This window comes from Vigna unguiculata, chromosome 11 (genome assembly GCF_004118075.2).
Source record: "Vigna unguiculata cultivar IT97K-499-35 chromosome 11, ASM411807v1, whole genome shotgun sequence".
Taxonomy (NCBI): domain Eukaryota; kingdom Viridiplantae; phylum Streptophyta; class Magnoliopsida; order Fabales; family Fabaceae; genus Vigna; species Vigna unguiculata.
Window position 1 is genome coordinate 37,019,302 of NC_040289.1, and position 15,320 is coordinate 37,034,621.

A 15,320-nucleotide genomic window follows, 5' to 3' on the forward strand; every position below is an offset into this window, starting at 1 on the left:
CAATTTCAAAACTAATCATTTTACTCAGTCCATAAAAAATGGAAATGTAAGAGTTGAGAATACACTAATATTTTTTAAAACTTAAATATCTATCAATTCAGAGTTCTGAAAATTTAAAATACTCACACATAAGATGAAAAATTAATTAATAATCAGATTTTAAACAAACTTAGACTAAATTAAGAAAGAAAATAGATGACAACAAAACACAAAAAAGAAATGTGGGAAATGAGAAAGGAAAGAGAAAAAATAAAAATTCAACCCTCAGGTCTAACATGTTTGGTATGTCTTTTTAATTTATTATTATGTAACAATGCTAGATTGGTTTTGTAACTTAATTCTTATAAATGCACTCAATCAAGTTTGACACGGTATCTACTTTTATTTAAAGGATTTGCAGTTTTTTTTTTTAACTTATACTCTTCTTAACGTGCTTTTCTTTTTTCAACCAAACGGTCTCACAATTATATTTTTCTTAATTTGCATCAATCATATAGAGTTAGCAAAACATTTTTTTAAGTAAACAAAATTTTTAAATTTAATTAATTACAATTTTAATCCTTAAATTTAATGTAAATGTTGCGTTACTTTTTAAATAAATATGATTTTAATCCTTCAATATTAAATTTTAAGAATTAAAATAGTTTTATAAAATATTTGGGTTATATACATTTTTTTTTCGAGATGAAAACACAATTATGAAAATAATTTGTTATATATAAAAATATAGAAATTTGTCACAAAATTGCATTAAGTTTATAACTAATTATTTTCAAATATTATTGTTACATTATTGTTTAAAGGAAAAGCATGACAGGTATGACAGGTGGATTTAGATATACTTAACAATATAAAAGTGGTTCTCTCCCAAAGTTGAGCAACACAATCTCAAGTAACATTATTTAATTTAAAATAATTAGCATAACTTAATTTAAAATGAAAAATACCTGATTGAATATAACCCATGTACCTTTTATCGAGAGATGATTTAGTAAATTTTAAATACTTAAAATATGATTAATTTCCTTATATATATATATATATATATATATATATATATATATATATAAAACTTGAGTGTGAAATCTTAATTAAAAATAAAATATGTTTAAAGTTTTATTTGATCAATTAAAGTTTTCATTTTCAACAAGGAAAGTCACCCTATAGAAAGTATAAAAGTAAAACTGAATAAACTTATATATTTAAAAGTGACTTATTCAGTAATATAATAACGGTCACACATAAATTTTTATTATTTATAGTACTGTTTGCTGATGCGATACTTATCATAAAATGGATTGAGTATTTTTTTTTTCTCTTATCATTTATCAGGAGTTTCTTGCCGTAGGGTTGTTGTCGTGATAATAGTCTTTTTTTTTTTTTTTTTATTTTAAGTCCTAACCCCACATATATATACAAGAGTTTCAACAGATTTTTTTCATCTCGTTAATCGCGATTTTTTTATTCAAACACTTTTATATAAGTCCTTTAGGTGAAATTAAAATTTGTATTAATTTTCTTAATTCAAGTATGATAATTTGTTTATACGTAAAAATACGTTTTCAGCTAATGTTTGAATTATTTACACATTTAACACATTTTAGTTTAGATGTAAAAAAAAAAAGAAAAACATCGTTTAATACATAAAATAATACAAGATTGTTAAATTAAAATATATTTATTTATTTTTAAAATTTTAAATAAAAATATATTAAAATTTGTAAAAGTCATGTCTAAATCGAAGGATTAAAATATATTAAATTAAGATACTAAATAAGAAATTTATTGCACGGGTTAAGAATATCACAATTAAATTATTCAGAGGTATCCTACAAAGAAGGAGAGTGGTTAAGTTTTTATGCTTTTAAATAAAAGAAATTGATAGGAACTCTCTATTATAATAAATAAACAGTATTAGAGATAAAAACTGTACATTAATCTTGAATTAAATTCTAATTAAGTAATGGACTAAATAATTCTAAGAACATAGCTCTGGTGTCATTTCTGACAGGCGTGCTGAATTGGACTTAATTAGTTTAAAATGAGATTATAATATACTTGCTCTGTTCTGTCCGATGTATTTAAAAAACAAAAAGGATAAATTTTAAAGTTGGACAGAGTAAAACGAAAACATTTTTTTTTTACTAAAAGCTCGTGATAATTGAATAAGCTTTTCAGTAAAAGTGTAAATCCTAAAATATCATACTTTGATACACTTTTTAAAAATGGAAAGATTATGTTCTGAAATTAAAAAAAAATGATTTACAATAGTATGGAATACAGGGTGTCATCTAAGAAGAAAAACTGGAAATTTGAGTTGGGTCAACTTCCTCTATCTCCAAAAATTTTGTTTGTTGTAATAAAATAAGAAATAATTTATAAGAAAAAATGAAAGATGGCACATATATTAGGGTCCATGGAAATAATATTTTAACGCATCTTGGCGCACGAACGTACGCGTGGAACCATTGGTCCCCATGCACAACAGAGAAATATTTTCCCTTTTTCTTCCACTTCCACCAACACCAATATTCCAAGTACATGTGTTGCGGTTATCTATTTTTTTTTTAATCATTCAGATTTGTCTCAGATATTGTATCTTTATTTTATGGACTTCAATTACCTTCCTTTCTGATGTAATTGGTGACGACCAGAAGAGTAAAGTGTTACTACCTCCACCTCACATGCTAGGTTACCCTAGCTGGGCAACACTTTTTTTTTTTTCTTTGTTATCTTTTCAAGACCATTTTTTTATATATATTAAAAACACATGATTATGAATCTGATTTATTAAATACGGAGGTTCAGAATTCACCACAAGATGATAACACAGTATGCAAGCATATTTTTGAAGTCTATGGATGCGATCATCACCTTACAAGTTGATTTTGTGGAGTTGATTAGGCTGAAAATCCACTTTGATATAAGAGTCAAGTTAGTTTTTGTTGTCGCGAATTTTCTTGAACATTCTGTTTCATCCGATATCAGGCCGCTAATGAACTATCCACTAATTTTTTGTCCCACGTACAAAATAAATATACCTCGGTATGAAAAAATGTCAATTTTGTGAAATTAAGTTAGACTTAAAATTCACTTCTAATTAATTTTCGTTTATTTGGTATATGTTATGTATTTTTCAAGAGAAAAACAATCATTTCTTTATTGGAATATTCAGAGACATTGATATGTAAAAAAGAATCATAGAACATTACCCAAATCAGAGTGTTGATGTCTAACATTTGTTACTTAGGTAATAGATAATGTTCTATTTTATATCTACTTTATAGTAAACATGGATTACAAATACTAGAAGATTTAGGATTATTCTCATATTCTGTTGGTTTAAACCAGTTAAATCCTCAGTATTATGTTTATTTATCTTTGTATAAATAGTAAATACGATACTTATTAAACACTATTTAAGAGATAACAAATGTGTTGTCAAAAATAAAAGTCGAAGGTGGTGTGAAGGCGTTGACTAAACAACACACAATTGGAAAAAGATATGTTTTCTATAAATGGAAATGGATGAATCATTGTGTGAAAACTTTACCAATTTATAATTGAAGACTCTTTTACATAAATTTGGAAAAGAAACATTTGTAGTTTATTGAGTGACTCAATTATCATACAAACTAAACATAAGTACAAGCAACCTTAACCCAAATGTTTTTTATTTTTTACCTTTTTACTGAACACTGGAGCGAAACTGCTGCAACCCTAATATCCATATTGAGAGAAATTATATGAAAAATGCTTGAAAGATAAGTAAAGTGATGCTAAACAAAATTTAAAGAAAGTCAAAGGAGGGAATTAAAATATTAATTTGTGTTGGTTGTTATTATATAATTATAATTAGTTTTTACTAAAAAAAAAAAAAAGATTGATCCATGGATGTGTGATGTGTGTTGGAAATATTTGTGCTGGAAAATGAAATGATAGTTAAATGATTTCATTGATGATGATGATGTGAATGAGAGAGATGAAGGTGCGGTAGGGGAGAAGAGAGGGAATGGAGGGAAGGCAATAAAGTCATTTCACCTCGTATACTTCCCATTTTATCAAAAACCTACCTTTACTTCTAAATATAGGATTAACTTGTGTTCTTTCTCCCTTTGGAACCCCCTCTGCCATCTTCCTCACCCCTTTGGTTTCTCCAAAAAACTGAGGGCGTTTTCGTAAAACTCCAGCCAAACACGCACCACAAATCTCAGAGCTGGATTTTTGGTTCTGTTCACTTCCCATTGGCTGCACCTCCTCACAAACCAACTAAATCCATTGCTATTACTTTTCTAATCCCTCTCTCTTTCTCTTGAACCTTCTCCCACCCATCTCCACCACCACTCCACACAACCTTAAACGACCCAGAACAACACACTCACACACCAACACCAGGTACAACAGCATACATGTTCTCTCCAAACTTCATACCTTTGCTCTTTCTTTCTTTTTTTGCCTGTCTTGTCCCCGTGAGCTGACTTGTTTTTTTGATTCACTTTCAGGAACAGAAAAACCGGTTACCGTTAGTTTCTATGACTTTCGATGTTATGTGTGAGTGTGATAGATAGAAAGTAGAAAGTAGAAACTACTACAGCTCATATTGTTTCCTTTTTATTTTTCTTAGCTTGTTCCTGATTTTGAGGCGGCCCAATTAGAGTTCTGAGTTGAATTCTCTTTCTAGATTTGGTTTTAGGAGGTTTGCTTTGTTGGGTATAGATCTTTAGAATTGTTCTGCTAAAAGCTGCGACAAAGATTGTATTTTTCTGTGGAAATAGAGGTTGGTGTGATCTGATGAGAGTGGTTAGAACTCAGAAGATAGTCTAAGAGGAAAAGGAAGGTTTGGTTTGTGATTGGAGGCACGTGTGGATTGAGAAGTGAAGAGGGTAATGGAGTCAGATCTTCAGCAGCACCCTCCCATGTTTTTGGATCACCACCAGCAGCCGACGAATTCAGGGTTGACACGGTATCGATCGGCTCCGAGTTCTTATTTTTCGAGCATCATCGACCGTGAGTTCTACGAGCACGTTTTCAATCGACCCTCGAGCCCCGAAACCGAACGAATGTTGACACGCTTTGTGAATAGTCTTGGTGGGGGCGATGCTGATGCTGCTGATGCTGATGCAGAGGATGCACTTCCTACTCAAAATCCCTCAACCGTTGTTGCTGTTAAAGAAGAGGTTAATCAACAACCTAAGGATATGCCTTTACCACCCATCAATAATGAGTCCCTTGTTCTCCAACAACATCAACAACAGCAAAGTAATATTAATAATTATGGCTCTTCTGCTCCTCAGAATTTTTACCAGAACACTGGACGACCACCTTTGCCAAACCAGATGGAGACTGGTCGTAGAACTGCTTCAAATCTTATCAGACATGGTAGCTCACCTGCTGGATTGTTTTCAAACATTAACATTGAAACTGGTATGTCCAATTTCATTTCCTTCCTTTTTTTGCTATTTATTTATTTCATTTCACCTTTTTTTTTCCTTTCTTTTTAAAGAAAATGGAACCTTTTTTATTTCCCATGGAGATTCTATGGTTTGTTTCCATCTCGGTTTTCTTTTCTTTTCTTTTTTAAATCATCCCATGTACGCGTAAGGAAGAAAAATCTTCTGGGAAAAAATTACATTACTCCTTGGCAGTTCAGGTATAAATATCTTCAAATTTGTTGTTTCGGACACATTTTGCTGCTGGAGCAACCGGCAGATAAAAAAGGTCGGGAGAAAAAAAAAATCAAAACTTGACTTTTTTAAATCGATGGATTTTCTCTACAGATCAAACAGAGGAATTATAGCTATTAAAAAAAATCCACTTTTAAAAACGTAAAATAAAAAAAAAAAGATTAAATGCAAGTGTATAATAAATTATATCATTCTTTTTGTGGGTATGTAAAAACATGACAGATACTTATATTTTGAGAGATTGATGTTTTTCTCTGGAATCTCATATGGTCTTGGTAGAATTTGGTGGGAATGTTTCATTTTGTGAGGAGGTTGGTTGAGCTAAACATGGGTACAGTGATCGATATTTCCTGGTTTAGGCTTTCATATTTATTACAATCTTCATTTTCTTACTCCATGAATAGGTTGTGATAATGACGCTATGCGAGCTTGATTAACAGGTTATGCTGCTGTAAGAGGCATGGGGGGGACTATGGGAGCTGCTAATAACAGCACTGAGGAAGCAAACTTTTCTCCCGTAACAAGGATGAAGAATGCCCCAAACTACTCTTCGGGATTAATGTCATCAAGGGCTGAAATTGGAAACAAAAACACTACACAGAATAATCCAGAAAACGAAGGGTTTGCTGAAAGCCAGGGCAATGAATTCATCCCTGGTTTCCCCGTTGGTTCGTGGGATGATTCTGCAATCATGTCTGATAATATGACAGGTCTGAAGAGATACAGAGAAGAAGATGTAAAACCATTTTCTGGTTTAAACGTACCTGAAACTCAGGTATGTACCATTGGATATATCGTTGTAATATGTGTGTGTAGTGTAGTTTTGAATTGTAATGTCATTGATCTTTGATCTCTGTTCTGTTGCATTGATCAGAACGAAGCAGGAGGCCAACCTTCCACTGGTTTGGCTCATCAATTGAGTTTGCCAAATACTTCTGCAGAAATGGCAGCCATTGAGAAGTTTCTACAGCTCTCAGATTCTGTTCCTTGCAAAATCCGTGCCAAGCGAGGTTGTGCCACTCACCCAAGAAGCATTGCAGAAAGGGTATGATTGGATTAAATTCCTCGTTTTTTTGTCGTTGTTTTTGAAAAAATGGTTGCTTATTTTTGAAAATTCTTTATGAGTGATTATTTGTTTAATATATATAAAGAAAGAAAGATACAAGACATGATAATAGGACCCACCATGGTTTGTGTTGGTTCCATTCCATCAAATATTTTCTCTCTTGTAACAGGACACTGTCCTACAACTCAAGCATCCAGATCCCAAATAATTTCCTTTTCTTCTTCACTTGTACTTGGGTTCTTAATTCTAAAATAGGCAGCCGAAACTTTAGCTCAATAATTTATCATGGAAAGGACCAAACACTTTGCATTGTTGAGTTTGAGTTTGATTGCATATGCCTAGGCATAATTGGGCAAGTTTGAAACAGTTATGTGTGTGAATTGGGCTTCAGGTTAGAAGAACTAAAATTAGTGAGAGAATGAGGAAACTGCAAGATCTCGTCCCCAACATGGATAAGGTAACATTTTGACTTGTTGCACAGTCACACGCGTCACCTTTTTATGTGTGAGTGGTGGAGGACGCATATACCAATGTTGTTTTCCTCTATCTGCAGCAAACAAACACAGCAGACATGTTGGACTTGGCTATTGAGTACATTAAAGACCTTCAAAAGCAAGTTGAGGTATGTTACAACAAACCAACCTCTCTCACTCCTATGTCTGGCCAGGCGCACACCAAAATAAAATCATTTTCTTTCAAACAAAAACAGAAAAACCGTTTACCATTTTCAGAAAACACCAAAACTACACAACATATGCATCATATCATAAGCATTTTTACACACATTGAGGTACTCATTTTGTGTATATGTTTGTGTACACTTTGGTTAGACTCTTTCAGAAAATCGCGAGAAGTGTACGTGTTCAAACAATCAGCAGCAGCAGCAGCAGCAGCAGCAATAACGGAAAAAGAAGGAGATAGCCGCGTCGTTCCGTGTACATACAGCTTAGTAATAATTTGGTCTGGAAACCGGTTCAGCTTTCCGATAATCATGTAGCCACGACATTTCTTCAGCGGTTGGTTCTTTAGGAGTGGTGGCAAAATTCCGCTTATAAAAGTTGACTTTATGATCAAAATTTGGTGCCACATATTCAAAGCATGGTGTACAATTTTTATTTTTTTTTCCGATATAGTCTATATGCCTTTAATCTTAGGGGGACCCATTACTCTTAGGGTGGGGGGTGGAAAATGGAAATTTGCATTTTTGCAACTTGGTTCATCAATAACGTTAAAAGGGGATGTTATGTTATGTATGGGATTGATTCCACATTGAATGACATGGGAAACATGGGGGGACCGAAGCCGACATTGTTTTGTTGGTTATATATAAACCTGTATGAGTATGAGTAGTGTGTGTTTTACTTTTTATTTTCATATTTTTTCCATAAAGTTAATTCGGTGGTGGTTATCACATACGAATGGTGGCTCTGTGTTTCTCTTTTGAGGGATGCTATATATGGGTTTTGCACTTCAATACGACGAGGATTCTCTGTCTCCATAATCGCTAAAAGACGAAATCCAATGTTCTGGTTTGATCTTCTCTGTCTCTAATGATTCTCTCCCCCTCCTTGGCATATAATAATAATGAAAAGAGATTTTGTTATATGTCATGTACACTTCTACATCGTTAACAAGTCGATATTAAATGTACTTTCAATTTTCTTTTATTGAGTTTTACTTTAAAATGCGATGTTAATCTTTAACGATGTTGAAAAGTGTATGCACGTGGTGATGGAAAGGTGGTGAATGGGTTAGGGGGTTTGGGTGTTGATATGCTTTTGAGAGTGAAAGAGCACATGGAAATGACACAGCTGTAGAGAATGGATTGATGAGTCACGGTCTTTAATGGGGGATTTTAGTGAAGGGCATGTCATAAATGATGTCACAAAGTAGAGGTTGCCCTAAACGTTAAGTAAATGTGTGGATTGTTTTGGAAGGTACAAAGTGGTAGTTAGGTGTGAAGAATGAAGAGGAGAAAGTAGAAATAATGGGAATGTGGTGGTGGTGAAGTTAGGCAGTGAAAAATGAAAAAGAGTGGTGCTAGAAATGGAAAGGGGAAAAAGGGTGAAAAAAGAAAATGGGATTGGGAGGAAGAGAGGGTCACGGAATGGAGTCTTTCAATTCAAGTTTTGGTGGCAGTAGGGACCTCACCTGCCACCAGCTATAGCTACGTTACGTGCATTATTTATTCGTCTCTTTCACCCTTTTGTTTGCTACTCCAATCAAAATAAATACACACCTGTTACCAAACAAACGATAAATAAACTACATTTTTCACTTTTTTCTAAAACCATGAAATATGGATAAAGATAACTCGCATTATCCCTTCACTTATTTCTCTGTTTCATGGCAAGAAAAAGTGAATTCAAAAATGTACTGGTCTTTCTGAGTAATTTGTTGGGATGCGTGTCCTTTGTCTTGCTTAATTTAATCGTCCAAAATAGTTTGTTTTTTTCTTTCTTGCATGTATATACAGTAAAATTTTACGGTCGGATATAACTAAATATATTATAAAATTAAGTTTTAAGTTTACGGTAAATTTGAATATTTTTAACCGAATATTTTTTTAATAAAAATTTATTTATAAATACTCAAAAAAGTATATATTTTCTTAAATAAGTTCACATAGTTTAATTCTTTCACGAGTGTTATTTTATATCATTATATTGTTTACTTTTTTCACACATTAATGTGAAGTTTATGAGATTGAGATTAATATGAAATTATATTAGGATTGATGTTGAATAACTTTTATTTCTTTCATTGAAAATGTATTAGATAATAATAGGTTTCATCAATCATAGTAATGAAAGAAACTTTGTTAATTGTTATAAGTTATAAGAAAGCATAACAACATATAGTCCATGTGTTATTGAATATTTAATGAAAAAAAAAAATCTAATAGAAATTTAATTAAAAATATCTAAATTAATCACGAACTTAACATTTAACTACACTTAAAATTATATGTTTAAACAAAAATAAAATAGGTAAAGGAAATTCATTTTAGGTGTTGTCAAACATAGTCTTTAAGTTTAATCTCTCTTCTAATCAAATAAATCCTTGTTCAATATAGTTTGGAATTGAGGCATGAGTATAAGTATCAAATTGAATAAAGATAAAAAAGTTAAATATTATATAAGAAGATTCGTAATTATTTTAATTTTTTGGATTGAGAGTTGTGCTAATTCCTTTTCTGTAGGTTGAAATCATGTCTATTATCTCTCTTAATTAATCATTTCTTAAAAGACTCATCAATAATATCAAAGTTGATGATTTAGTAATCAATTCAAATGAGTTTTTGCATCGAAAGTTTTCTTTACAAAAGATTAGATAAATATGTTCCATTAAAATTAACGATGATACAAATTAAGAATATATGTGAAGGGACTCACGTATAAGCGGGTAATTGTTGAGAATTTAGACGTGATTATAACTTATAGAAAAAGTTCTCGTCTATTTTTTACTTTATTTAGATGGTGTGAAATAAATAAATGAAATAAAGAAGAAAACACACCCATACACATTTTGTTGACCCTACTCTGAACCTCTTCATTCAAAATTGACTACTCCATCACTATTTCTAACGTTCAAAAACTTCCGACTTTGGCTATAATAAAAATAAATAATAAAAATAATTAAAAAATGAGGTTATTTATTTTATCCACTTGTATGTTTATTTAAATCATATTTCCAAACTCGTATTCATTCTTGTTTATCTATTTTTCCTATTTTGTATTTCTAAAATTTATACTCACGTTTATTAGTTCATTTTAATTTCCCCCCTTTCATTTATTTTCAATCATTTTGTATGCTCTTTTCTGCTTATTTAAATTACTTCTGGAATCATCATCTCCCTGTTCACTTGAATATATCTTTTAACTGATTTGCATTCTTTTGTATTATTTAGATTATTTTTCACTGAGTTTGTTTCCTTGCTCACTTGCTTTATTTATTTGTGTACGTGCATTGACATAAATTTTAATGTTTCAGCCATTACAAGTATATCTAGTGAATTTATTTGTTAAAAAAAGTAAGCCTTGTCTATAATATTATTTTTTATAACATAAAATTATTTTTAAACAGCAAGTATAACCGGAGGAGAAAATGAACCAATTTCGAAATAAATAACTCTTACATTTTAAAGCTTAGCACGAAAATTTGACAAAGGGAATATGGATTTGCTTGTGAATTGGCTTCTACTTGAATAAAATAAATTGTATTTCTAGTTATTATTTTCAAACTTCATCTCGTCTAATGGCATTTACCAGCTATTGTGAAACTTACTGGACTTAGGTTTATGAATGTCAAAATTGATGGGTCTGTTTGAACTGCTATTCTAACTGGGCCGAATCAGTATCGGTCAAGATTTTCCTCTTGCAATCTCGTAATTTCTAAGTACACCTTCATAATTTTTAATATGAAAAGTGAAGGTGCAGCAACAATGGCTTATCAGCTGCTATAACAACAACAACAACGGTGTGGTGCAGTAAGAAAAAATACTTTGAACTTTTTCTGTTAGTATGGAGTGTAGTTAGTAATAACAGAGATTCGAAAAGAAAAGAAGAAACAACATTGCTCGATCTACTCATTCATTTTAAATGAAAAAAAAAGGAGGATAATGGGCTAGAACGGATCAGTTTGTTGGGTCGATTGATATTTTAATTTACTAAATTAGAAAAAAAAAAGTTTTGAAATCTCATATTTGCGTTTAGAGATGATAATGTAGATGGAGTATCTTTTCAATAATTATTTGTTGGTTTTAGTATTGGAGACAATATATATTAAATCGTCTAAACATGATTATGCGTGCAAAAAATATCCATGACTACAACTGTAAAATTGTTTTCTTTGAACTATGATATTGATTTATGTTTTTATTTAGTTGTGGAGGAAACAAAATAAAAGGGGTTAATTAGAATAGAGCTTGGATAGAAATTCTAGTTGGTAATTAATGTTTTTAATAAAGTGTCTCTGATTGCATGAAGTACATAGAAAGTGAAATGATTGTATAATGAAATGCAGTAAATAGATTTGGTTTTCATTGACTTTCAAATTCTGACTTATTTATTAACATAGTTTTGTTTGATCCTCGTAATTTTTTATTTATTTTTATATATACTTGACGTATTATAAATTACTGGTGGAGAAAACATGATTAATTATATTATTCTAGTTGTACATTACATAAAGTTAAAAGGCAAAGTCAATTACTGACCCAAAAGTCTAATCATTTATTATTGACATGTTGTTTTAACCAGGTCAAGGACGATACCAGTTTTCACAACACTATGCTTCCAAACTATAATTAATTTCTTGTACAAATTACACATTTTTTTCATAATAACCTAAAAGATTTGTCTAGTGAACTAGAACATTTAGATAAGATATATTGATGTACAACGATGCTTACTAATTTGAGGAACTGATTGCATTTTAATTTAACCTTAAATAGTCATTTAGGCTTTTAACTTTTTCGTATAATTTATTTCGATTATCTTATTATTTTTAGGCTTAATTTGATTTTTTTAAAAATTTACATTAATATAATGTCTGTACATATCATGTGTTTAATTAGTGAAATTTTATTTTAAATTTATATAGTATTTTAAAAAATTAAATAAATTGTTACGTGTCAAGTTATGTCGTGTTACGTGTTATAACCGTAGTTGTTTATCAATTTAGTCTATATTTTTAAAATTCTCATTTAATTTCATCTCCATATATTTTTTAAAATGATCAAATTTTATCCTTTTCAATTAGAGAAAAAAATTAGTAATCAAGTTTAATTTTAACTTATATATACATGTTAAAATGATTTTTAAAAAATTAAATACTAAATCACTCCACCTAAATATTCAAATTATTATATTTTTTACAAGTGTAAAAACTTTCAAGGGAAAAAATTATAAGTGAAAAAATGTAATTCGGCTCAACCGACTTCATTTAATTTGGCTGAATTTCGGTTGGAACCAACTTGAACGAATATGACAGTATTTCATTTGAGCCTAACTCGTTTAAACTTGGCCAAATTCGGCCAAAATTCAGTTGGGGCTGATTCGATCGAGTACAGTTGAATTTTGGTTCGACCGACTTGGTCGAATTCAACCTATTTTGGTTAAGACCGACTTAGTCAAATTTTAACTGGGGCCAACTTTGCCAAATACGGTCATATTTCGTTCGTAGAAGATTTAGTCGAATTTGGCCAAATTTCAGCCAGAGGCGACTTGACTGAGGTCGACCGAATTTCGATCAGTGTTGACTTGATCAAATTCGGTTGGGGATGAACAAACCAGATTTTGGTTTGGGTCGACTCAGCCAAAGTTCAGTTGGGCCGAATTTAGTTGACCTTGAAACAGGGTCGATACGTCTCGACCTTGAGCTCGGACTGACTTGACTCAATCTTCAACTTGGTTTAGACCAACCAATCTAAAATTTTATATTACAAATTTGGATTAGATATTTTGGATTTTTCATATTTGAAAATTTGTATTCAAATAATAGATTTTCAATTAAAAAATTAAAATGTAAATCAAATTTAAATTTAAATTGAATACAATAGATTTTAAATGAATTAAATTTTTAATAAAATATATTTTAAATGGATTGGATGGAAGGAGAAGTAGGAACAAATTAAGAAATTTAATTTTTTTCCCGCATGGTTTCCTTTAAAATTCTTAATAGGTTTATATTGAGCAATTATTTTATCCTAATTAGATGATATCTGTGCATATGTTTTGTTTGTTTTTATAATTGAAAATTAACGAATAAGGAAAGATGCGCAAAGGAAGAAAATGTCCCCAGCTATCATGAAACACGCAAAAGGAGGTCCGAAAAAAAAAAAAAAAAAAGAGTAGATAAATAATAGATTGCATTTGTTATGAAATTTATGAATGTTTCGTTAAGTTTCTAATAACTACTCAGTTTGATTATTATTAATGTTATAATCCTAAAATTATATGTTTTGAGTTGTTTTTTATATCTATAAATAGAAAATTTTTTCCCTTTAATAATGAAACATAAAAAATTGTATTTGATACTCTATTATTTTTCCTTATTTTTCTTTTTATTATTAACTTTGTTTTATAATATAATTCACTTTATAATTTATTTTGTGTTTTTTCTTTTCACATTTAAAATATTTTATAATAAATTATGTATCTGTTGTAAACTTTTTAAAATCGTTCCGTTATATATAATAATAATAATAATAATAATAATAATAATAATAATATAAACAACAATAAATGACATAACACTTTGATTAAATATACTTTTTTTCTTATTTATTTATTTTATCTTTTAATTTAAAGAACTTCATTTATTTATACTCATTACATCTTTTTCTTTGTTTTCAACCCTTATTTTTCCCTCAATTAATAAAACATTAAATAATAATGATTAATATTGATCCTTAAAGAAAAAGTTCAACCATATAAATTAATAAAGATTAATTATGTTTTTCGTCTCTCAAGTATTGGACGATTTTATTTTTCGTTTTCCATTTAACGTTTGTTCTATTTAGGTCTCTCACATTTTCAAACGGTTGGAATTGGTCTTCATTTTTTTGACGTCGTTAGTTCTTTTTGACACTTGACAAACAGATTGTCATGTCTGGATGAAATTTTTCACTTACAGTCCAATATTTACATCTCCAAAATAATTTGTCTTTATTTTTTACAGTAGTTGCCTTTAGAAGCAACAATCTTTCTTCACAGTCACAGACTTTGGATGATATTTTTGAAGACGACGCACAACTTTGTGAGATTTTCAAACTACTATTCTTCTGCGTACGATGACGACCTTTGTTACCACTTTTCACCACTAAACAACGCACTAAAAACCTGAATGTTGTTGCCAAAGTTTGTCCCGCACCAAGATGATACGCAAAAGTTCCTCGTCACATGGCTCCCCAAACTTGAAATTAAAATTTTAGGGTTTCATAAATTACCCAAGTCCTTCTTTCAAGTTACTCAAAATATTAAAACCACATGTTTAGTGTAACTTAGGACAAAGTTAGCGGAATTCAGACGGAGCAATTTGTTTGTTAGATGTCAAATAAAATAAAACTAAACGGTGTTCAAAAATGAGGACCAATTCCAACTGTTTCAAAACTTGAAGAACCTAACTAGAATAAACGTCATATGAAGGACGAAAAAACAAAATTCCAATATTTGAAGAACGAAAAACATAATTAACCCAATTAATAAATATTACTTATATTTCTTTTAATTGTTGGTTTTAATTTTAACTTTTATTTTCTAAAATTGAAGATAATATTACCTTTTCTTCTGCAATCATAACCTTTATTTAGTTAACACGGAGAGAGGAAAATTAAGTAATTATAATAATAAACAGAAAAAATTGATGGCACGTGAATTAAAATAATAAATAAGAAATATGAAATATGTGTAATAAAGAAGTCACTTAATTTAGTATTAAAAAATAAAATATTTTATTTGTTGTGAATTATGTTTCTTTTAAGAATATTTAATTTGAGTGGTATAAACGCAGCGTTACTCAGCAAAAATAAACATATTAAGATATAAATATCACATTTATCGAATATC

At 30.1% G+C, this 15,320-nt stretch overlaps 1 protein-coding gene across 1 annotated transcript; it reads left to right on the forward strand.

Moving 5' to 3' along the window:
- Nucleotides 1-4,083: 4,083 nt before the first annotated feature.
- LOC114169369 (transcription factor bHLH122-like) lies at nucleotides 4,084-8,163 on the forward strand. Its single transcript, XM_028054508.1, has 7 exons — nucleotides 4,084-4,395; nucleotides 4,503-5,424; nucleotides 6,125-6,459; nucleotides 6,559-6,729; nucleotides 7,142-7,207; nucleotides 7,304-7,372; nucleotides 7,581-8,163. The coding sequence occupies exons 2-7, from the start codon at nucleotides 4,887-4,889 to the stop codon at nucleotides 7,650-7,652; spliced, it is 1,251 nt and encodes a 416-aa protein (XP_027910309.1). The 5' UTR covers nucleotides 4,084-4,395; nucleotides 4,503-4,886; the 3' UTR covers nucleotides 7,653-8,163.
- The last annotated feature ends 7,157 nt before the right edge of the window (nucleotides 8,164-15,320 follow it).